The sequence below is a fragment of the Cetorhinus maximus genome, chromosome 9 (genome assembly GCF_964194155.1).
Source record: "Cetorhinus maximus chromosome 9, sCetMax3.hap1.1, whole genome shotgun sequence".
In the NCBI taxonomy this organism is placed as follows: Eukaryota; Metazoa; Chordata; class Chondrichthyes; order Lamniformes; family Cetorhinidae; genus Cetorhinus; species Cetorhinus maximus.
Genome location: NC_135887.1, coordinates 73,129,737 through 73,154,981, shown reverse-complemented (window position 1 = coordinate 73,154,981; position 25,245 = coordinate 73,129,737). Strand labels below are relative to the sequence as shown.

The following is a 25,245-nucleotide window of genomic DNA, read 5'->3' as shown; positions in this document are numbered from 1 at the left end:
GGAACCAGAAGAAGGTGTCCCAGGGAGCAGGACACGGGGGAAGGGGACAGGGATAAACAAGAGAGTAGCGCAGAAAGAGGTTCCAGAAGAAACCCCCAGACAGGGACAAAAACAGGGATCAGAGATAGATTCCATTGAGCCACCTTTTCAAGAAGAGAGTTCCAAAGACTCTCAACCCTCTGAGTGAAAATAATTCGTCTCATCTTTGTTTTAAATGGGCAGCCCCTTATTTTTAAACAGTGACCCTTAGTTCTGGATTCTTCCACAAGAGAAAACATCCTCTCCACATCCACCCTGTCAAGACCCCTCAGGAACATATATGTTTCAATCAAGTCACCTCTTACAATAAGATCATAGAATGTAGGAGCAGAAGTAGGCAGCAGAAGAGGGCCATTTGGCCCATTGAGTCTGCTCTGCCATTCAGTGAAATCATGGCTGATCTGATAATCCTCAACTCCACTTTCCAGCCTTTTCCACATAACCCTTGATTCCCTTATTGATTAAAAACCTGTCTATCTCAGCCTTGAATATACTTAATGACCCAGCCTCTACAGCACTCTGCGGTAAAGAATTCCACAGATTGACTACCCTCTGAGAGAAGAAATTCCTCCTCATCCTTGTCTTAAATGGGTGACCCCTTACTCTGAGATAATGCCCTCTGATGCTAGACTCTCCCACAAGGGGAAACAACCTCTCAGCATCTACCCTGTCAAGCCCCCTAAGAATCTTATATGGTTCAATAAGGACACCTCTCATTCTTCTAAACTCCAATGAGTATAGGCCCAACCGACTCAACCTCTTCTCATAAGAAAATCGCTCCATACCCAGGATCTGCCTAGTGAACCTTCTCTGGACTGCCTCCAATGCCAATATATCTGCCAATATATATATATATATATATATATATATCAGATAAGGGGACCAAAACTGTTCACAGTTTTCTAGGTATGGTCTAACTAGTGCCTTGTATAGTTTTAGCAAGACTTCCCTATTTTTATATTCCATTCCCTTTGAAATAAAGGCCAACATTCCATTTGCCTTCCCCATTACCTGCTGAACTTGTATGTTAGCTTTTTGGGATTCATGCACGAGGACTCCCAAATCCCTCTGTGCCGTACCTTACTGCAGTCTTTCTCCATGTAAAGAATATTCAGCTCCTCTATTCTTCTTGCCAAAATGCATAACCTCACATTTTCCCACATTATATTCCATCTGCCAAGTTTTTGCCCATTCACTTAACCCATCTATATCCCTTTGTAGACTCTTTTGTGTCATCCTCACCACTTGCCTTCCCACCTATTTTTGTCATCCGCAAACTTGGCGATAGTACATTCGCTTCCCTCATCTAAGCCATTAAAATATATTGTAAATAATTGTGGCACTCCACTAGTTACAGGTTGCCATCCTGAAAATGACCCCCTTATCCTAACTCCCTGTCTTCTATTAGTTAGCCAATCCTCTACCCAGGCTAATATACTACCCCCAGCACCATGAGCTCTTACCTTATTAAGTAGCCTTATGTGCGGTACCTTATCGAACGCCTTTGGAAATCCAAATATATTACATCTACTGGTTCCCCTTTATCTATCCTGCTTGTTAACTCCTCAAAGAATTCCAATAAATTTGTCAGGCATGATTTCCCCTTATGAAGTCATGCTGACTCTGCTTGATTATGTTATGCATTTCTAAATGCCCTGCTATTACATCCTTTATAATAGACTCTAACATTTTCTCAATGACAGATGTTGAGCTAATTGGCCTATAGTTACCTGTTTTTTTTTTTGTCTCCCTCCCTTTTTGAATAAGGGCATTACATTGGCAGTTTTCTAATCTTACTCTCCTAAACTCCAGCGGTTACAAGCCTAGTCTGTCCAACCTTTCCTAATAAAACAACCCGCCCATTCCAGGTATTCATCTGGTAAACCTTCTCTGAACTTCTTCCAATGCATTTGTTTCCTTTCTTAAATAAGGTGACCAGTACTGTACACTGTACTCCAAATGTGGTCTCACTATTGCCCTGTACAACTGAAGCATAACCTCCCTAATTTTGTATTCAATTCCCCTCGCAATAAGTGATAACATTCTATTAGCTTTCCTAATTACTTGCTGTACTTGCATACTCGCCTTTTGTGATTCATGCACTATGATGCTCAGATCCCTCTGCACCCCAGAGTTCTGTAATCTCTCACCATTTAGATCTGCTTTTTTATCCTTCCTTCCAAAATGGACAATTTTACATTTTCCTATATTATACTCCATCTGCCAGATCTGTGCCCACACACCTAACCTATCTATATCTTTTTTTAGCCTCCTTATGTCCTCTTCATAACTGTCCTCTGTCCATAACTGTCCAGTAACATGTCCTCTTCATAATCTCTCTGCCATCAGCACATTTGGCAACCACCCCTTCAACCCCTTCATCCAATCATTTATATAAATTGCAAACAGTTGAGGTCCCAGCACTGATCCCTGTGGCACGCCACGTGTTACATCTTGCTAACCTGAAAAAGGCCCATTTATGCCTATTCTCTGCTTCCTATTGGCCAGCAATCTTCTATCCATGCCAATATGTTACCCCTTATACAATGAGCTTTTATTTTCTGCAATAACCTTTGATGTGGCACTTTATCAAATGCCTTCTGAAAATCTAAGTACAGTACAACCATCGGTTCCTCTTTATCCACAGCACATGTTACTTCCTCAAAGAACTCCAACAAGTTGGTTAATTTGTTTACTGTTTCCTTTTCACAAAACCAACTTGACTCTGCCTGATGACCTTGAGCTTATCCAAGTGCCCTGCTATAACTTTAATAATAGCTTCTAACATTTTCCCTATGACAGATGTTAAGCTAACTGACCTGTAGTTTCCTGTTTGCTGTCTCTCTCTCCCTTTTTGAATAATGGAGTTACATTTGCTATCTTCCAATTTGATGGGACCTTCCCAAATCTAGGGAGTTTTGGAAAATTAAAAACAATGCGTCAACTATTTCACTAGGCACATCTTTTAAGACCCTAGGAATAAGTCCATCAGGACCCGGGCTCTTGTCAGCCCGCAGCTCCAACAATTCACTCAGTACCACTTCTCTGGTGACTGTAATTTTCCTGACTTCCTTCTCCACTTCCATTTCCTGGTTTATAGCTGCTTCTGTGATGTTACTTGTATCATCTATAGTGAAAACTGATGCAAAATATCTGTTCAATTCATCTGCCATCTCCTTGTTTTCCATAATCAATTCTCCAGACTCACTTTCTATAGGACCAATGCTCACTTTATTAACTCTTTTCTTTTTTAAATATTTATAAAAATTCTTACTATCTGTTTTTATATTTCTGACTAGCTTTCTCTCATACTCTAATTTTTCCCTCCTTATTAGTCTTTTAGTCATTCCTTGCTGTTCCTTATATTTGATCCAATCTTCTGGGCTTCCTATTGTCTTTGCACAATTATTTGCTTTTTCTTTAAATTTGATACTATCTTTAACCTTTCTGGTTAACCACGGATGGTGCGTCCGTCCCTTGGACTTTTTCTTAATCTTTGGAATGTATCTATTCTGTGCATTCTGAAATAGCCCCTTAAATATTAGCCACTGCATCTCTATTGACCTATCCCTTAACCTAATTTGTGAATTCACTTTAGCCAACTCAGCTTTCATGCCATCGTAATTGCCCTTATTTAAGTTTAAAAACTTAGTCTCAGACCCACTCCTCTCTCCCTCAAACTGAATGTAAAATTCAATCATATAATGGTCACTGATACCTTCACTATGAGATCATTAATTACTCTTATCTCATTGCACAATATTAAACCTAGCATAGCCTGCTCTCTGGTTGGCTGCAGAACATGCTGTTCTAAGAAACTATCCCAAAAACATTGAATGTACTCCTCATCTAGGCTATCTTTGCCCATCTGACTTTTCCAGCCTATGTTGCCCATCTGACTTTTCCAGCCTATATGTAAATTAAAATCCCCCATGATTATTGTTGTGCCTTTCTGACAAGCTCCAATTATTTCTTCCTTTATGCTCAACCCTATCATGTGGTCACTGTTGGGGGGCCTGTACACAACTCCCACAAGTGACTTCTTGCCTTTACCATTTCTCATCTCTACCCAAACCATTTCCACATCCTGGTTTCCTGAACTTAGGTCATCCCTCTCTATTGTGCTAATATCATTAATTAACAGAGCCAACCCTCCACCTTCTCCTCACTTCCTGTCTTTCCAAAATATCCTGTACCCTTCAATATTCACGTCCCAATCAATGTCCTCCTGCAGTCATGTCTCCCTAATGGCTATTAAATCATAATTATTTATTTCTATGTGCGCACTCAGTTCATCTGCTTTGTTTCGAATGTTATGTGCATTCAGACAGAGAGCTTTTAGTTTTATTCTTTTCTTCTTTTTATAACCTCTAGTTTCATCTGTTGATTTCCTGTTAGATTTGTACTCTCTATCCCTTCCTGTCACGGTCTGTTTTTCATTTCCCGTAATAATACCTTTTTCTTTTGTCTCTGCTCTTTGATTTGCCACATCAACCCAAATTTGATCCCTTGCCCCACTATTTAGTTTAAAACGCTCCCTACTTCCCTAGTTATGCGGCTTGCAAGAACACCAGCCCCAGCACAGTTCGGGTGTAGACCATCCCAATGGTACTAATCCCACTTTCCCCAGTACTGGTGCCAGTCCCCCATGAACTGGAACCCACTTCTCCCACACCAGTCTTTGAGTCACACATTCATCTCCATAATTTGATTTTCCCTATGCCAATTTGCACGTGGCTCAGGTAATAATCCAGAGATTATGACGTTTGAGGTTCTGTTTCGTAATTTGGTGCCTTGAAGCTCATACCGACTATACAGAGCCTCCTTCTTTGTCCTGCCTATGTCGTTGATACTTACATGGACCACGACACATGGATCCACCCCCTCCCGCTCCAAGTTCCTCTCCAGCCCCGAGCAAACATCCCGCACCCTGGCACTGGCAGGCAACACAGCCGTTTGGATTCACGCTCTTTGCTGCAGAGAACGATGTCAATCCCTCTGACTATACTATCCCCTACTACCACTACATTCCTTTTTGCTCTCACCACTTGAATGGCTTCTTGTACCACGATGCCATGGCCAGTTAGCTCATCCACCCTGCAGCCCCCAGTCTCATCCAAACAAACAGAAAAAACCTTAAACCTGTTGAACAATTACAGAGGCTCACACTCCTGCTCTCTGAATCCCCATACCTGTCTCACTCACAGTCACACTCTCCTATCCCTGACCACTGACCAAATCAGAAGCCCCTGTCCTAAGAGGTGTTACTGCCTCCTGGCACAAAGAATCAGGTAACTTTCCCCCTCCCTGATTCATCACAGTGTCTGTAGTTCAGCCTCCAGCTCATAAACTCTGAGCTGAAGCTGCTCAAACTTCAAACACTTACTGCAGACGTATTTGCTCTGGATCAAACTGGCATCCAGGAATTCCCACATGCTGCAGCCATGACACATCATCTGTCCTGACATCCTTAATGTGTTTTAATTAACTATTTAATTATTTTATTCAATTATATATTTTACTTTTTAAATATATTTCATTAACCTTACTGCCAGTTGCTAGACTATTTTGAACCTTAGGAATAGAATAAACCTCAGTCACTTACCAGATACCCACCAAATAACTAGCTCCTTCTCCTGTAGCAGAGTACAACCACTTACTGAAGGCTGACATTGCTTATATTCCCACCTCCTTGAAAATGCTCGCCCTCCCTCCTGGCTCACCCTCCCTCTCTCACCCTTCCGACAATGCTCACCCTCTCTCCACTCCCTGACAATGCTCACCCTCCCTCACCCCCTGACAATGCTTATCCTCACATACCCCATGACAATGCTCACCATCCCTCCGCACCTTCCCCCCGACAATGCTCACCTTCCCTCCCTCACCCCATGACACAATGCTCAACTTCTCCCCCGACCAACTCACTGTCCTTTCCTCAACCCCCTGACGATGCTCAACACCCCTTCTTGCTCACCCTCCCTCCCTTCATTACAGTGCTCAACCATCCCTCCCTCCCTCCCGGCTTACCTTCAGGAATACCTTGCTCTTGCCCGGATTGACAGGTCTGGTGGGGCTGGTGAACATTGTCATGGGATAAAGGAGGGGAGGTGAGCATTGTCGGTGGGTGCAAGAAGAAGGCTCAGCTGGGAGGAAGGGTTAGCATTGTCAAGGGATGCAGGAAGGAAGGTGTGCATTGTTGGGCATGTGGGGGAATGGTGAGCAGTGTCTGGGGGGAGATTAAGCATTGTCAGGGGTGACAAGGACATTTAAAATTCTGCAAATCAGTTAACAGAGGCAGACCTTAAGGGATTTGTCTTCAGTTCATGGCGAGAAAGGGGACGAGGCTTTGCTTTAGTTATGCTTTGCCACAAGGCCACCCCAGACTGCTAGTTGCTGAAGCTGGGACCAGAAAGTCCAAAGGCTCCAGTGTGAAAAGGTAAGGGGATAGTTTTAAACATGATCAGCGATGTTCACCCCTGCTCCGCCATTGAGCGTAAGATCTGGGCCATTGTCTTCGGTCCTCACTCTGTTCCCTCGCTATGGACTGCACCCCTCTTGCTGGTAACTGTCCGAGACTAAACCAGACTGTTCACAATCTTCTTGTCTTATTTGACCTCGAAGAACTTCCAACCACATATCAATGCTAACACAAAGACTGCCTATTTCCACCTCTATAATATTGCCTCAAGTTTTCCCTTGCCTCTGCTAATCTGCTGCTGAAACCCTTATTCGTACCTTTGTTATCTCTAGACTTGACAATTCCAATGCGCTCATGGCTGCTCTCCCACATTCTACCTTCCATAAACTTGAGGTCAACAAAAGTCTGCTGCTATAATAAAAACAGAAAATGCTGGGAAAACTCAGCAGGTCTGACAGCATCTGTGAAGAGAGAAAGAGTTAACATTTCAAGTCTGTATGACCCTTCTTCAGACCTGCTGAGTTTTTCCAGCATTTTCTATTTTTATTTCAGATTTCCAGCACCCGCAGTATTTTACTTTTACAAAAGTCTGCTTCTTGTGTCCTTACTTGCACCTAGTCCTGTTTACCTATCACCCCTGTGCTCACTGATCTCCAATGCCCTGTAGTCAAGCAATGCTTCGATTTTAAAATTTTCAACCTTGTTTTCAAATCCCTTCATGGTCTTGCCCCTTCCTATCTCATTAATATCCTTGTTTAATTCTGGCTTAGGTGTCAGCTGTGGCTCAGTTCATAGCACCCTCGCCTTTGAATCAGAGGGTTGTGGGTTCATGTCCCACTCCCGGAAACCAAGAACTGTGATTGTACTTGAAAGAGTTGCAATCTGTGACTGTTGATAACTCGAAAGAATTTTGAACATCCCAGATTTTAATTGCTCCAGCACTGGTGGCTGTGCCTTCAGCTGCTAGGCCCTAAACTCCTGAATTCCCTTCCTAAACCTCTCCACCTCTCTACTTCTCTCTTTTCTTGTAAGACACTTCTTTAAACCTGTCTCTTTGACCTAGCTTTTTGCCATCTGCCCTAATATTGGCTCGGTGTGTAATTTTGCTTTTATAATGCTCCTGTGAAGCACCTTGGGTTGCTTTGTTGTGTGAAATGGGTGATAGTAAATTGGCAGCTCATTTTACATCTATCTCAATTTTTATTTCTATTTAAGGTACTTGTGCTCCTTCTGCCTCCACATTAAATGAAGTTGAAGAGAAAAACTTAACTTTATGTTGGTGGTCTCCAGCACTCTCGTTAGGCTACAGAAGGAACTGGAAAACATAAGGGACCAGTATTTGTAAAAGCTAGTGAGGGGATTAACACCTGTTTAATGTGGTCGCAAGGATGCCTAAATATCACCTCAATGAATATCACATTTATCGTATTTCAGATGCCTTTGAGGGCATGAGACATCACTCTGAAATAGTTCATTTCCTCATTTCAAGTCCCAAGAAATAGACAAAACAAAATCTAATATCACCCTACATTTCTTAATTGAAGATTATTAATTACGAATTGCTAATGTCATCTAAATATTTGGCAAAAAAAAATCTGTATCTCAGAATGTTTCTAACAACTGAATACAGCAGCTGAATGAGTGTAGAGTGCAATCAATTTCTTGCAAATGATCAAGTTCAGTTTGGTGAAAGGTTTTAAATTTTAGAATTCTATGACTTGGGTCATACTAATATTGATCTGCTTAAATGATGTAGATGGGATGAGACAAGGGATGCACCACCTCTGAGGTCCCTTATTTGCCATTTGCTACAATGCCCTCAAATTACTTTTCTAGGAAGTTTTGAAAGAAGTTCACAATAGGAAGGTCACCAAGAAGAACAAGGGCAACAGATGCATAGGATTGCCATCACCTTTAATTGACAATCTCACAGGCTACGGGATCACTTGTGTGGTAAATGGGATAAAATGCCACATTGATGCAGTGCTGAGTGTTCTGTGGTTGAGTGTGATGCCCAATGTTGCGTTAGAGTAAAGAAAGCTTATTCTGCATCTGATTGTGCTGTTCCTGACTGGGAGTACTTGATACTTACACTGTTGTCTGAAACGAAAAGAATCCCATTCCCACCATCAGCAGCCCTCACCTTGGAACAAAGAAAAAAATGTGAATGCTGGAAATCTGAAATAAAAACAGAAAATATTGGAAATGCACAAAAAGTATAGGGCAGAATTTAAACTCAGCCGTGGCATTGACAACCCGCTTCCAGGTTTCCGACCAATTACAGAGTGCAAACATGATGGCGACCCGCACTCGTCCATGGAAGGATTTCTATTCAAGGGCACCCCAGTAGGGGTCAGAAAATTGATTCCTTTGGCTTTAGCAACAACAAGAATGGAAATACAAATTGGAAAGTCTGCCTCCGGCTCACTCACTCTTTCCTGGAGATCCTGCCATAGGTTGTGAGGGCCCACAGAGAAGTAATGTTTCCCATGTACAGGAGGAAGAGGCAAGCCTATCAGACCAAAAAGACATGACTGGAAGTGGCAGGCACAGTGAGCAGCAGGAATGTGGCCCCTCATATCTGGATTCAGTGCTGCAAGAGGTTCAGTGACCTCATGGGGACAGGAACAGTGAGTGGCATCCCACCAGATGGCAAACCTCACACTCTGACTTCCCCAACATGCTCCTCCGCAGCAACCTAGCAAGCCTTGTAGGAACACTCCTTATAACTCCATTTATTCCTCTTCCTCCCCATCTGAACAACTAACACTGACACTTACCCTAATCTTACTTACATTGCGCACCCATCCCTCACACTCACCCTCCACAAATGTTGCAATTCCTTCCTCTCCACACAACTCATTTCTCGAACTCATAACTCTCTGCTTTCTCTCCTTGCAGGGGAAGACAGTACAGAACTTCAAGTAGAGGCAGAGAACCTAGCATGACCCTCAAGTTATAACCACCCTAATTGTTGTGGAGGAGGCCATGGAGCTCAGCAGGGTTCTGGAATTCATGGCCATTGGCGCTGGAGAGATAGGGGCCTCCCAGATACCTGGCGACAGAATTTAAAATCACACTGCCGCATGGCGCATAATAATCTCTAATGTTGCTTTGCTGTCACCATTAACTGAAATATGAGTATCTGCACAATAATGGGCCAAATCTTCCAGTATCCTGATCAGTGGAGACTAGATGTATGACTGAAGATGCACATCGGAACCCTGTGGATGTCCTGACACACAGGCCTACATGGGAATTGCCTGGGAAACTTCCAATGGGCAATTCCGCTGTTCCCTGGGATCCTCCGCGAATGTCGCTGACTCTGAGGTAGAATCAAAAACTTCGGATAGTTCTGCGGCACTTACCTGGACAGTGACCCAGGAAATATTAGACAGATTAAAACCTAGTCTAACACCTGGGTAGCTCCACAACTGAGCCCCCCAGATGCATTCCCCCCCCACCCCCAAATAAACCCCGACCATCCAATTGACCCAACTTGGCTACCACCTGACTACCCCTCCCATGTGCCCCCCCCTCCCAACCCAATCTACTCGCCAACTGGACTACTTCCCGGACCTGACTACCTCCCCGACCGCCTGACTGTCCCCCAACTCAACTACCCTCTAATCAACCAACTGCCTCCCAACCCAAGCCAACAAACCCCCCCATCCCTCCCCCCGGCTAGATCTGACTGTCATCCTGACCCAGCTACCCTCTGATCACCAAACAACCCCCAACTCGAGCCAACTACCCTTCCCCACCGACCAGACCTGACTATCCCCCCCAACCCAACTACCCCGCAACCACCTAACGATCCCCCAACCTGACCTGACTACCCATTCACCCGCCTACCTACCTACCATCTCCCCCACCTACCCACTTACCACTCATTCACCTACCCATCTCTCACTTCACTCACTTACCTCACCCACCTATCCAAGTACCCACCCTACTACCTACCCTACCCACCCAACCACCTACCCACTTGACCCATTCTTCCCACCTCACTCAGTCTACCCACCTCACCCAATCTACTCACCTACCCATTCACCCTCCTACTCGTTCATCCATTCATCAACTCATCCATTCAAAGACTGGACCTTTAAACTTACCATAAGGCAGCTAGTGCAATAAAAAAGGGGTGTGTCCTGTCCTCCCCCAACTCAGCTCCACTTCGAAGGAGTTCCTCGAGACTCACTGCGCATTTCTTTGACAGCGGGGAGTGGTAGATCCTGGAAGAAATGCATAGCAGCGTCAAGTTGGGGGAATCTTCAAGAGCAGTGGCAACCCCTTCATTATTGCTGCTGCTCGGAGGATCCAGGCCAATGACTTTAAACCTTTTCCCCATGTCAGTTCTAATACATGTCTTTCATCTTCCACAAGCCCTTCAAGTGTGACCCATGAGTAGAAGGAGGCAGAGGAGTCCTCATAGAAGGTTGCGCACTCTGAGGAAGCACCATCATGTGACTCATGCACACTATCCACCAGCACAGATACATGCACCTCGCTGGGGACTTCAGTGTTGGAGAAAGTGTCAGCAGTGGAGAGTCCTTGTTGATGGCTTCAGGATACTGCAAGCTCTGCTCAACTGGATGTGAATGCAAAGCCGGGAAGCCGGGGATGGGTTGGGGGGCGGGGTCATCATCCACAAAGAGGATAATTCTGGAGCAGCAACATAAAATATGTGAGGTTCTGTCAGCATTTCCAGAGGCACTGCACACCCTTGGAAAGAAGTTGGAGGAGTCTGATTCAAATATGAGTGCTGTGATGTATTAGGCATCTCCATGAAAAGAGTGGCCACTTGCATGGTGCATCAGGCTTGGCAGGTAATTGAGTGCATGCACCAATGGCCTGCACAGTCAGACTGCCACCTTAAACCGGATGGAGGAAAGCCTTACCTTGGCCATTCAGTGCCTCATTGAAGTGCAGCAAAATGCTTTCCAGCTCTTGGCTAGCAGGGAAGCGTGGGTGGGTCATGAGAAGAAAGATGAAGAAATGCACATGGAAATGAGGGACTGGATTTTATCGGCCCACTGGGAGACAGGAGGGCTGAGGGCGTCAAGGGGGAGCCTGACTCCTTGAACTGTGCTTGAATGAGACCATTGTAGGCAGCTAGATGAGCAGCTGCAGGCACACTGAACGCATCAGGCTCCTCTCGTCTTTCTCCTCTGAGGATGCAGAGTGTCATCATCTCTCCTTGAAGTTCCAGTCCTCTACAGCACCATGTTTTGCAAGGCACAGCAAGCCATTATCATTCATGGCGTCCTTGCTGTACATACTGAAGGACACCCACAGATCCGTCTAGGAACCTGAATTATGTCTCCAGCAACTCCAGTGGCTTCATCAATGAGTGCCCTTTTGCTCTCCAGTTGTATTGTTCCTATGCATCAGTGGCAGGCCTCCCCCCAGGTGTCACTAACCACGTCCTTACAGGGTAGCTCTTGTCTCCAAAGAGACACCTGCTTACTCTGCTCGGAGTTGCGAAGACCTGTGGAAAATATGAAGGCATCATGGCAGCTTCCAGGATATCTTGCATAGACATGCATAAAAACCTTCCATTAGCCACATATCAGCTGAGCATTGATGGAATGGAATTCCTTCTGATGGTTGACCTGAGGGCACCTTGATTGTCACTTGTGTGCAGTCTATGTCTCTCTGCACATGTGGGAATCCAGTCAGTACAGCAAATTCGAAAACTCCCTGGCTCTGGTTGGCCTCATCAGTAGCAAGGTGAATAGCCCTAGCAAAGGTCACCTGGGAGATACACTTGTGGGGCAGCTGATTTTGAAATCCTACAGATGTCACTAGCAGATTCCTGGCGGCAAAGAAATGCAGAGCTGTGGTGACCTTGAAAGCCACCGGCAATGCTTGCCCACCTGGTTGACTGGGAAGAAGGTCTTGTACCAGGAGGTTCCAGATGTCAACAATGACCTGACGTGAAAGCTTGATCCTCTGAGGCATTCTTGCTCTGTCACGTTAAGAAAGCTGATCCTCTGTCTATATACCCTGTGCTGGGAGCATCACCTCCTTTGAGCTAGAGCTCTGTGTCCATCCACTCTGTCCTATGGAGCAGCATCTGCCCAAGGAGAAGGCAGCTGCTACTGCTGGTGTTGCTCCTGGTGCTGTTGGTGTCACTGATGCTGCTCCTGTTCCTCATCAGAGGTCCAAGGTTGCAACTGCATAAGTTGCTCCCAAGCTGCAGTGAAGGCTGACAGCAGGAAAGTGCCGATCAAGGTGAGTAAAGGCCAACATAGCAGAACTGACATCCAAGATTTTGGAAATCGCCTGCAAAGCAGTGAAAGCACACTCTCAGAACAAGTCCTATGACCGACAGCTTTTCACTTAATCTATGCTGTTCAGTCTTCAATGGCCTTCCAGCTGTCAATTTCACAGAGCCATCAATCCCCACTGTGCCCTCACCTTCTTGACCCTGGCAAATTTCACACAATTCAGATAACACATGCATTGGCTGTTAAAGGCAGAATGCTGGGTTAAATTCATTGTTAATTGCCCTTATATATTTAATAACCCAACATCTCCAAGGGTATTTCCTGTGCACCTCTGAGTGCAAGCCAGTTAAAGGTGGAAGTGAGTGGCATCATGCAGGGTTTCTTGCAAGCCAGTGCTTTTGGGAGATTAAACAACCCTGCCCATAGATTCTGTTCAGCTATCTTTTTTTGGTGGAGACCATTTACCAAAATCTGGACCTGCTGTGTAATCTCAGAATGTTCTATTTGTATTATCGAATTATTCTTTTTTGACTTGACATAACCATAAAACACTTTCAGTGAGCTACAGTGGGAACTTTGTATCATGTTCTAACCCCAACTCTAGTACTCTACGTAATTGATCCAGGTATCTGCACAGTTTGAATGTGGAGTTATGTAATAAATTTGTAATTTCATTTTTATTCTGGTTCCTGCTGTGTCTAAACCCATAACAGGTAATGGATTAAGTCTTAAATATCATGGTCAAATAATCCTGTTGAAGAATATTCACCAAAATTTTTGCTTTCCACTTTGTATTTTGCAGCATATGTACAGCTGAAGTTTACATATGTGACGGACAAGGCATTTTATGCTATGGTAAACAGCAAGTGCAGTGACAGCAGAAAAAAGATCCGCTACATTTTGGGAGTCCGGGACAGAACTGAAGATGCTCCCAACTAGTAGGAGTTTGATGTGGGTTCCATGGTGGAAATTGTGGGGCTAACAATGAAGAAAGAGACAAGACAGGAATTGGGAGTACCATGAAGAAGGAAATTTTTGTTTTGTTTAAATTATTAATGTCAGGCAATCCCCAAATTAACTGAGTCTACCAGAAAATAATAATTAGTTCCCAAAGCTTAGATCTATTTCAGTTATATTTGATTATATATTAGAATTGGCTTTAATCTACTAATCTTTTTGTCCTAATAGCCACTGCCATGAGCATTGTGCAGCAGTCTATATGTATTTAATTTATTCATTCAGGTCTCATACTACAAAAAACAGCTGACAACATTGCTACTACAAAATAAAGCACATGAAAACCTGTTTTTAGTCATTTATTTCTGAAATTTGATCTGTATTGGATGAAAAAAACTACTTGCAAGGAAAAGAGCTTTATTACTGAGATGTTACACAGAGTGGTGGATTTTAATAGTAGCCAGAAGCGGCAATGATATTACTACCAGCAGCTTTGTGATTTCCACCTTGGTGATAGCTTTGATCTTTTCCCCCCATTTCTGTAGCACTAGTCCAGGGAGAGCACTGGTTCAGCTGACTAATTACCTGAGTTAGGTATGTAGCTAATTAGAAGCTTATTTTATCTTTGGCTTCAGTACATTAAGATTACTTTGTCCCATCCATCCCTAACATAAAGTAGGTATGGCCTATTAAGAGTAAATTAAAGAGAACAGGAATGTAATTTTTTTTTAGATTATACTTATGCTGGGGTAGACTTTTCACCTATTGCGCTTCAGTGATAGCAGAGTTTGCTAGTTGCCTATTATTAAAATATTTAAATTTGCTGGCTACAAAAAAGGGTATTTTCTGCTGGCAGAAAATGCTGCTACCGCCAACCATGTGAAAATTCAGCCCAGTAACTTCCTAAACATTGAATGTACATTATGATGAAGGGAAAATTATACTGATGACACTAATTTTATTTTTTGTGTTGTGTTGATATATGTTTTCTTTTTGCAGCCTCTTAAGCTGCACATTTGATTCTTCAGTTGTTGAAATGGACATGTGAAGTTGAGCATCTTTTGATTCCAGTCCTAGTTGGGGCATGGATGGCTAACATTATGGTATCCAACTATTTACTTTAACTAAGTGGCCCTTCTTGTAGTTAGTCATCTAACTTCATCATGATGAAGGAGATCATGATCATCTTGATGAAGGAGAAACTCACTGATCTAAGGAAGGCCACAAGGATTATTAGAAACATGAAGTAGGCCTGAGATATCACAATACTAAGTTTATTTTATTTCATTGAGGATGATGCATATGTTATTTGAGACTAGTACTAGACAATCCATCTTTATTTGTGGTGGTAATGCTGTTGAATTTCAGCAGGGCATCTGATTTCATTAAAGGCTGGTTTGCAAAGGGTCGATATTATTTGTTTTTGTACAATATGTGCACCAAAGTACAATGTATAATTTTAGATATGCATTCTATGGAGGAAAAAAGGCAATAATTAATTAAAGGAATAATCTAATTTCATCAATGATATTAAATATGATGGTAAAAATAAATATTTTAACTGTAGTCCTCTAGACATAAAGACTTGCATTTCACTTGCATTTTTGATTATTTTCTGTACCTGTCCATGACATTTTAGTAATTTGTGTACATGGATCCCTAAGTGTCTGGACCTCCACTGTATCCAGCTTTTTTATATATAGAAAATACTCTGATCTATATGTTTGAGGTCCAAAGTGAAAGACCTCACACTTGCTTACATTAAAATCCATTTGCCACAGGTTTGCACCTTCACTTAATCTGTTAATATTTCTTCATAATTTTAAGCTTTCATCTACACTGCTTATAATGCTGTCTATCTTTGTGTCATTAGCAAACTTGGATATGTGGCTCTCTATGCCATCATCTAAGTTGTTAAATACGGTGAATAGTTGAGGCCCTAACACAGATCCAGTAGTCAAATCCTGCCAATTAGAATACCTGCCTATTATCCATCCTCTCTGATCCCTGCCGCTCAACCAATTTCATAACCAAGTCAATAATTTACCTTCAATACCATGAGTTTATCAGAGAACTTAACAATGTATTTACCAAAAACTGTTGTTTTAACCTTAATTAGAGGAATTGAATCTGAAATGCAACAGTCCTTATAGCTCAGCAAATTTATCCAATGTTCTGAATATGAGGGTTGACCTCCTAACCATCTTGTGTTAACTGATCTCAATTAGCATTGTGTTTGGCTCTACCTCCCTAGCTTAAGGAGGAGAAAATTGTTGTCCAGTGGCCCATGCTAGAAGTGTGTTTGTAATGTCTTGTCTAGGCAGTGTCTCAAATAAGAATATTGGCCACTTGGGCAAAGTATGTGAAGGAACTCAAGCAACATCCCTGACAAGCAGTCAATACCTACAAATGAGGAGGGGAGAATATGGTGAGAAAAGAAAGAATCAGCAGCAACTAAAATACACAATGGGTGTATCAGAAAGCTAGAGCAGAAAGAGTGAACTGAAAAGAGGCAGAATCCCATTGATCCTTGCAAACTGGTGTGTTGCTTTGGTTTCAGTTCAACCAAAGCTAGAATGTATTTCATACCTTTTGGCCCTTGATCAGTTGTAAGGAGAATTTTTAATCCCGATATGGCTTAAGAAAGTGCAAAGTGTTACAATTTGCTTGTTTTTTGGTACAATTTTTCTAGAAAATGTAGCTGTTAAATTCACCATTGAGCTTCTTTAATACTTGAGATTACTGTGAATTAATTTACTTTTGTTAATATGTATATTTAAAACTGAGAGTCTAGATTTGGTTCAGTTTAATCAAACATGTCAAATGACCTCAGTTTTCCATTTCCATTCGATAGAGTAGGTTAATACAGAGGACAATATTTTCCGCACCCGGCCGCTGCCGGGATCTTCCGGTCCCGCCGCAAGTCAATGGACTTCTGGCTCGGGCGCCACCTCACCTGCGGCAGGTCCCACCCGCGACGGGGCTGGAAAATCCTGGCCAGAGTCATACAGTGTTCTTGCATTCTGAGCAATAACCAGCAAGGAGGGGCTGTATTGTGGCTTTGGCATAGTCACTTGTTTTTCAAGCTATGTTTAAATATTATCTTGGAACAATCAGCGGTGGAATTTAACTTTCATACCCTTAGCACGTCTGACTCACTTACAATGAAATCTGATGTAATGGTTGGAGCTGTTTCTAAGTCCATCTATTTGAGAAATTTATTTTTAGTACTGTAAAGCCCACATGTTTTATCTTGGTTTGTAAGTAACATCCTTATTCTTAAGAGGATATAAATGCAACCTTGAGCATGTACCTTATATTCCTAGTTTTATAGTTATTTATGAAACCCATAGACTGGTCAAATTATGATTGATTTTGGTACTAATAACTTGAGGCTCATAACTTTACAATATATATAATTATTTTGGTCCATTGAGGATTGTATGTGATGGACTGGAATTTTCTACATGTTCCTCATGCCTGAATGATGGAAATTTACCCAAAGTGTTTTCACTCACCTCCTCAAAGTCTTCCTGAAATTATGTAATCAAGTTTCAACAAAACTCAGGTTCAAATTTCTATTTAAATTTCTCCCACAGTGTGAAGTAATGAAGTATTTATTTCTGGTGCATCTCATTCTCTTAGCATTGATGCTAATGGTTCCTGAACTAGATGTTGAAAATAGTTGCTGAATGTTTGTATATAGTGGACGGTCTAATATTAATAATTCTCACCTTGTTGATTGCAGGAATTGAAGAAACTATGACAAATGAGAATATATTTCAGCATAGTCAGAAGGAAATTCATTTAGCTGGGATATATGTTCTGGAGGTTGTGATTATTTGTGTATCCCTCAATAACACACTGGCAGACAACTTATTCTGTACATGACAACTGAAAATATTATAAAAATATATTTTTACAAATAGGCTTGTTTCATTTTTCAGTAAACATGTTATTATTTTAGACAAAATGTAACGACTTGATCCTCCTTTTTCTTTTATTCTGTATAGCCGTTAGTGCTCATTGAGGGGAACAATGCCCATGCTGGCAAGCAGAATCTTTTGCATCCAATGTCGCTATCAGATACGTGGAAAAGGTTTAGTACAAACCAGATGTAGGTTTCGGCACTGTACCCTAATTTGAGTCTCAAATGAGCAAGACCTGCTACATCGATGTGATATTACAATTTCCCAAACTACAGTCCCAACTTCTGATGATTCAAAGTAATTTTATGTTATTAATAGTTGAATTATCCAGATAATTTGAATTAAGTGACTTAAATAAGAGAGATAGACATTATTCATTGTGGCCAATTTGAGTGGGATTGTCAATTGGTGCTAAATTATAGGAACAAGAATTGGTCATTTAGCCCCTTGAGCTGTTTCACCATTCAATGAGATCATGACTGATCTGCGATCCAAGTCCAAATAACTGCCTGTGTCCCGCATCCCTTAATATTTTTGGTGGACAAAAATCTATCAATCTCAGATTTAAAATGAATAATTGGTCTAGTATTAATTGCCATTTGTGGAAAAAAGTTCCAATCTTAGACTACACTTTGTGTGAAGAATTATTTCCTAATTTCACTCCTGACAGGTCTGGCTCTAATTTTTATACTATACTTCCTGGTCCTCAATTCCCTAACTAGCAGGAATTGTTTCTCCCAATTTACCCTGTCTGCTTCCCTTAATATCTTGAATACTTTGATCAAATCACCCCTAAATCTTCTAAATTCAAGAAATGCATCTTTGTTGCAAATCCTTACATGGCTTGCTCCTCCCTACTCCGTAAGCTGCTTCAACCTGACAACCCTCTGACAACCCCCTGAGATATCTGTCCTTTAATTTTGGCCTCTTGTGCATTCCCTATTATAATTCTCTACCATTGGTGGCCATGCTTTCAGTTGCGTAGGCTCTCTTGAATTCCCTCCCTGCACCTCTCTACCTTGCTTTCCTCCTTTAAGACACTTCTTAAAATCTGCCTCTTTAACCAAGGTTTTGGTCATTGACCTAATATCTCCTTATGTGGCTCGGTGTCTTACTTTATTTTATAATGCTACTGTGAAGTGCTTTGGGACGTTTCACTGTTAAAAATGCCACATAAATGTAAGCTCTTGTTGTTTGTTTAACCTGCCCCCATAGCTTAATTCCTGGAGACCAGGTATCAATCTAGTAAATCTATGCTGCACTCACTCCAGGGCCAATATATTCTTTCTAAGATGTGCTTCAGGTGTGGTCTAACCAGGGCATTGTATAACTGAAGCATGACTTCCACTCCTTGTATTCGATTCCTGTAGATATATTTCTAGCATTTCATTAGCCCTTTGGATTATTTTTTGTAGCTATTCGCAACATGTTAATGGCCTTGGTACCTGGACTCCTAAGTCTCTTTGGACTTCCACTGTTGCTAGCTTTTCACCATTTAGAAAGTACTCTGTTCTATTCTCTTAGGTCCAAAGTGGATAACCACCCATTTGCCTACTTTGAAATTCATTTGCCAGTTTTTCTCATTCACTTAATCATAAGATCATGGAAAATAGCAGCAAGAGTAGGCTATTTGGTTCTTCGAGATTGCTCTGCCATTCAATAAGATCATGGCTGATCTGACTGTGGCCTTAACTCCACTTTCCTGCCTGCTCCCCATAACCTTTGGCCAGATTTTTTACCTTGTGGATGGGCACACGCCCGACCCGAATGAGCATAAAATGACGCGCAATATTTCGGTCGGCGGCTGCATGCAGGAGTCTGCAGCGCGCCGCCGACAATTAACAGGCCTGTTAAAGCCAATAAAGCCCCAATTAAATGTAATTTTTTTGCTGCCCTTCCAACCTTACGGTTGGTGGGCAGACAAAAAGGCCAAGCGGCCTTTGCATTTTTTAGGAAACCTCATCCCCATGTGACAGAGCCACATAAGGGGACATGTTTTGCAACATTTTTAAAATCCTATTTCTATTTATTAAAATCTTCACCATGCATGCGGGCCTTAATTTGCCTGCCAGCGTGAAATCATGGTCCAGCCCCGATCGTGGACGGCTTCCCAACTGCTCCCACCCTCCCCCGCCGAGACAACCCGATGATGGCACAATCCTTGTGCCTTGTGGCCCTTGGCTTCCTTATAAATCAAAAATCTGTCTAACTCAACCTTGAATTTATTGAATGATCCAGCCTTCACTGCGCTCTGGGAAAGAGAATTCGAAAGACTAATGCTCCTCTGTGAGAAAAATTCCTCCTCCTCTCTAGCTTAAATGGAAGACCTCTTATTTTGATTCAGTGACCCCCTAGTTCTAGATTCCCCCATGAGGAGAAACATTCTCTTAGCATCTACTCTGTCATCTCCTCTAAGAATCTTATGTTTCAATAAGATCACCTCTCATTTGTCTAAATTCCAACGAGTATAGATCCAACCTGCTCAACTTTGCATCATAAGACAACCCCCTCATCCCAGGAATCAGCCTAGTGAACCTTCTCTGAACTATTTCCAATGCATATGTATCCCTTCTTAAGTAAGGAGACCAAAACTGTATGCAGTACTCCAGGTGCAGTCTCACCAATGCCCTCTACAGTTGTAGCAGGACTTCACTACTTTTATACTCCATTCCCCCTTGCAATAGTTAGCCAACCCTCTATCCATGTTAATATATCAGCCCCATCAACATGAGTTCTTATCTTGTGTAGAGCAATAACACTTTGGAATTTTATGTTTCCACCTTCACTGCTCACAGTACCCATCTACCTTTGTGTCATTCCTAAATTTGGATATGTGGTTTTTCATCCCATCATCTATGTCATTAATGAATACAGTGAATAGTTGAGGCTCCAACACAAATCCTTGCAGAAGACAATGAGTCACATCCTGCTAATTACAGTACCTGCACATTATCCCTCTTCTCTGGCCAGAATCTTCAGGTCGGCATGCGGGGGCGGGCCCCGCTCGCCGACGCGTAAAATGATGCGTAGTGACCTCACTGCGCGTCATTCAGCTCTTCAGTTTGGCGGGCACTCACCGGAGTCAGCTGCACGCCCATTGAACTGTCAAAGGCCTTTTAATGCCATTTAAATATCAGTTAAAATAATTAACATAGCTGCCCGTCTAACCTTAAGGTTGGTGGGCAGGCGAAGAGCCCAGGCGGCCTTCGCATTTATCATAAAACCTCATCCACGGGCGGATGAGGTTTCATGAAGGTTTTTAAACTTCAATAGAAAATTTTAATAAAATTCATAGACATGTCCCAGCTCATGTGACATTGTCACATGAGGAGACATGGCTTAAAATTTTTTTCTTTATTTATTTAAATTTTTAAAAAGCAAACTCTGTGCCTCAGGGAGATTTCTGCGCTCTTTCGTAAAATGGCGAGGCACAGCAGATCACAGGCAGCAATCGGCCGCTTGCCCGCTCCCGCCCAGCAGCTCCCCACCCCCCAGCCCACGACAGAGAGAAAATTCTCCCCTCCGTTCGCCCAGCCATTTTCCCAACTGCATCAATAATTTGCCTTCAATGAACTTCAACTTTAGTAACAGTCTCTAAAACAGTACATAATCAAATGCCTTCTGGAAGTCCATATAATCAACATCCATAGACGTTCTCCTGTCCACTAATTAGGTATCTCTACTAAAAGTTCAATCAGGTTCGTCAGGTATGACCTCCCCTTCGCAAATTCATGCTTGCTCTCTCTGATCAGCCAAAGATTTTCGATATGTTCAGCCACCTTATCCATAAGTATGGACTTGTAATTTTCTGACAACAGATGTTAGGCTAACTAGTCTATAATTCCCTGGTTTCTCTCTGTCATCTTCCTTAAATAGCAGAGTGACATGTGCAATTTTACAATCTAAAGAAATGGTTGCCAAATCAACATTGGAAGATTATATTTATGACATCTATAATGTTATCTCACGTACTTTTTATAAAACACTTGGATGGTAACTATTTTTTCCTGGGAATTTGTCGCTCTTTCATGCTATTAATTTCTCTATTACTACTATCTTGCATACCTTAATTTTGTTGAGTCCCTGTCTCTGATTTACTAATAGTTTCCTTGGGGTGTCTGGAATGCTGATTTCTTCCAATACAATGTTGACACCAAGTAATTCTTCAGCTCGTATGCTATTTCCTTATTTTCATTGACAATATCATGTGATCAGTTTTCAAGGGGCCCACATTGCTTCTGACCACGCTCTTTTTCCTAGTATAATTGTAAAAGTATTTGTGTTGGTTTTGATATCACTTGCAACTTTCTTTTCATACTTAGGTTCTCTCCTATCTCTAGTTGTCCATGGTGGTCTTTTTTTGGCAAGTAGAGCTCTTGCCCTTTAGGCATTTAAACTAGTTCTGTACCGTGGTAAATTCTTTTTTGAACACCTCCCCCTGATTGTCTGTCATGTTTATTGTGGACAATCTGTGTCTCATCACAGTGAAGTTAGTCTTACCTAAATCTAAAATTTTAGCAGCTGTTTCACATTTCTCCCTTTCAAACACTATGTTGAACTCAATCATATTATGGTCACTATTAGATAAATGTTCACCAACTATTAGTCTGTTAATTAAAATTGACTAATTACAAAATATAATATGGCCTGCCCTCTTGTTGGTTCTAGGATATATGTTTCAGAAAACCATCACTGACATACTCAAGAAATTCACAACCTTTCTAGCAGGTGCTAGTTTGCTTATCCCAATCTACGTAAGTTAAAATCATCCATTAAGGCTACTCTGCCTTTGCTACATGCTTGTCTAATCTCAGAATTTCTACAGGTTATCACTTCACAGCTACTACTGGGGCCTATACATAATCAGGAAGGGCCTCAAGTCTCATCTGAAAGACGTTTCTTCTGACATGCAGCACTCCCTCAAAACTGCACTGGAGTGCCAGCCTAAATGTTTGGGCACAAGTCCTAGAGAGGTCTAGAAGCCAGGGCTTCCTGACTCTGAGGCAAGAGTGCTACTAACTAAGCTATAGCTGACACACAATGCCCTCTACAATTTTCTCTATCTTTCCTGTAGATATTATATCCTGATATGTTTGGTTCCCAGTCCCAACCACCTTTCAACTATGTCTCAGTAATCTCAACCATGCCATACCCTCAAGCTGAATTTGTGCCATGCAATTTATTCATTATGCTCTGTGTATTTGCATTTAAATTGCTAATTTCCTATTTCTGTCTCCTGGTTTGATTACTGTAAATCTTTTAGTTTTTTTCCCTTACCTGTAGTTTCTAAAGCACAATTTCAGACCGTTACACTCTTTTTTGTTTTCAAATTATTATCTGCACTACCTTTGCCATGTGAGCCTCCCTTGCCACCTAAGCCCTCCCTCCCAATTACTAACTTAAAAACATTTATCATTATTGATTATTTATCATTTCCGCTGGAACCCTGGTCTCAGACTGGTTCAGATAGAGCCTGTCCCAATGTTGCAGCTCCTGTTCTAGTACTGTTGCCAGTGTCCCATGAAGTAGAATCCCTCTTTCCCACATTACTCCTTTAGCCATGTGTTCACCTCCCTAATCTGTTTATCCTTATACAAATTTGCATTTAGCGCAGGTAATGATCCAGAGATTATAACCTTTTAGGTCCTGTCCTTTAAGTTAGCGAATAGTTCTTGCTGCTCTCCAAACAGGACCTCTTGCCTACTCTGTCCTATGTTGTTGGGACCAACAAGGACCACAATGACTTGATCCTGTCCCTCCCTCAATATCCTTTCAAACTATGGGTAGATGTGTGCCATGGAACAGTGGATAATGGATTGACAATGGATTAACTCATTTTATTTGGAACATTTATACCCATCAGAATTTTTAATTTGTCAGATTAGGCTGGATTCAAACCCAAACCTAGGAAGTGAAAAGATAGTGCTGTAACCAACTGCAACACTGTTCAGTGCTCTACATTTAAATTATATTGCACTTCTTTTTGCACTCTGGGTTCAGGTGCTGCTATCTTCTGAATGTTTTACATTTGGCTGTAGGATACATTTTTATGTGGCAACAATTCTAATATAGGTGACTTTTACAATATGGCAGGGCTGCTGCTTTATGAATTATGTTCTACATTGAGAACAATTATTCACAAAAAAAATTACCAATGCTGAAAATCTGATGTAAGAACAGAAAGCACTAGAAATACACAGCAGCTCAGCCAGCATCTGAGAAAGGAAAGACTTTTCTCTTTTGGCTGTTAACTGGCCTGTGTGTTTTTATTGCAGAACTAGAATACTATTTCCAGTTACTTGTTTTCCAGTGAAGCATCAGGTGCAAGAGGAATGTAGAAATGAAACAAACAAAAAATGCTGGAAAAACTCAGCAGGTCTGACAGCATCTGTGGAGAGAAAGACAGAATTAACGTTTTGAGTCCATATGACTCTTCTTCAGAGCTGAAGCTGGCAGATCTGCTAAGTTTTCCCAGCATTTTTTGTTTTTGTTTCAGATTTCCAGCATCCGCAGTATTTTGCCTTCATTATAGAAGTGAAACTGTTTTGTTCCTAAGCATTTCCACTAAATGATGCTAGACTCATCCAGGTCAATAACTTTCTTTCAATCCATGGAATTTGTGGTCGAAAGACACAGCCTCAATTACTTCCTAAAAGTTTCTGCAAAAAAAATCATTAGTTAGTGATGTGTGTTGCACTGAAAACAAAGCTTACAGAATTTGTGGTCATACCTGACTCTTACAATGAATCCAGTAAACAACTTATTTATATCAGAATTGTTCCTAAATTGAGTTGTTGGCACAATAGAAGGATTATTGTTTCTTTAAGACTGTGTAAGAACTTCCAAGTTTGGTTCTAAAGCTTGGCATTTGCTTTTAGTTTTGCATAAAGCAGTAATAGTCATGGCTCATTTTTTGGTATGATCTTAGAATGTACCATAAGTGGCTTGACATGATTTTGTTTCCACATTTGAGGTTCATTAAAAACACAATGACGTTATTATGAAAATCTTTTTGTAGGAAATATTTATTATATTGATATTTCATCCACTCAGATGCACTCCACAGTCTCCCTACTTGTTTCTTAAATGATTCCAATCTTTTCACCACTTTGTCTGGCAATATATTCTTCCAATACCATTGTCTTCAATGCCTGCCACAAACTCCGTTCTCTACCCACTGACTCCATCACTCTCCCTAGCCACTGTCTGAGACTGTACCTGGATCATTCGGAACCTTGTCGTCCTATTTGACTTGAGCAATGTTCCCTTTATGCTGTGTGGCCATGTGGCTGTGCAACAACCCAGAGGCTCCCTTCCAGGTTGAGCACAAGTCAGCCTCTTTAAGTTACCACACAAAAAATTTAAATGGTCCACACATTTACAATGAATAGATGGGCATGAAAAAAAATTGAGGGAATGTTGCTCTTGAGCAGAGCTCTGACCTCCATCCTCTCCTTCATTGCCTACTTCCACCTCCATAACATCACCTATCTCTGTACCCCTCAGCTGAACTGCTGCTGAAAACCTCATCCTTTGTTACTTTCTTCTAGATTCAACCAATCCAATATGCACCTTGCATCCTCTGTAAACTTGTGCCATCCAAAACTCCAAAGCCCATATCTTAACTCACCCCAAGTCCTGTCCACCCATCAACCCTTTTGTTCCAAGT

At 41.8% G+C, this 25,245-nt stretch overlaps 1 protein-coding gene across 4 annotated transcripts in view; it reads left to right on the top strand.

Moving 5' to 3' along the window:
• prdm11 (PR domain containing 11) overlaps positions 1-25,245 on the top strand; it is a 159,628-nt gene that overhangs the window by 116,461 nt on the left and 17,922 nt on the right. Inside the window, exon 10 of one of the 4 annotated variants that reach the window (XM_078548856.1) lies at positions 13,493-17,533. The exons of the other annotated variants lie outside the window; for them this stretch is intronic. Within the exon in view, the coding sequence (XP_078404982.1) occupies positions 13,493-13,629 (137 nt within the window). The 3' untranslated portion in view covers positions 13,630-17,533. Of the gene's footprint in view, positions 1-13,492; positions 17,534-25,245 lie in introns of those variants that run through there. 4 annotated transcript variants of the gene reach the window in all.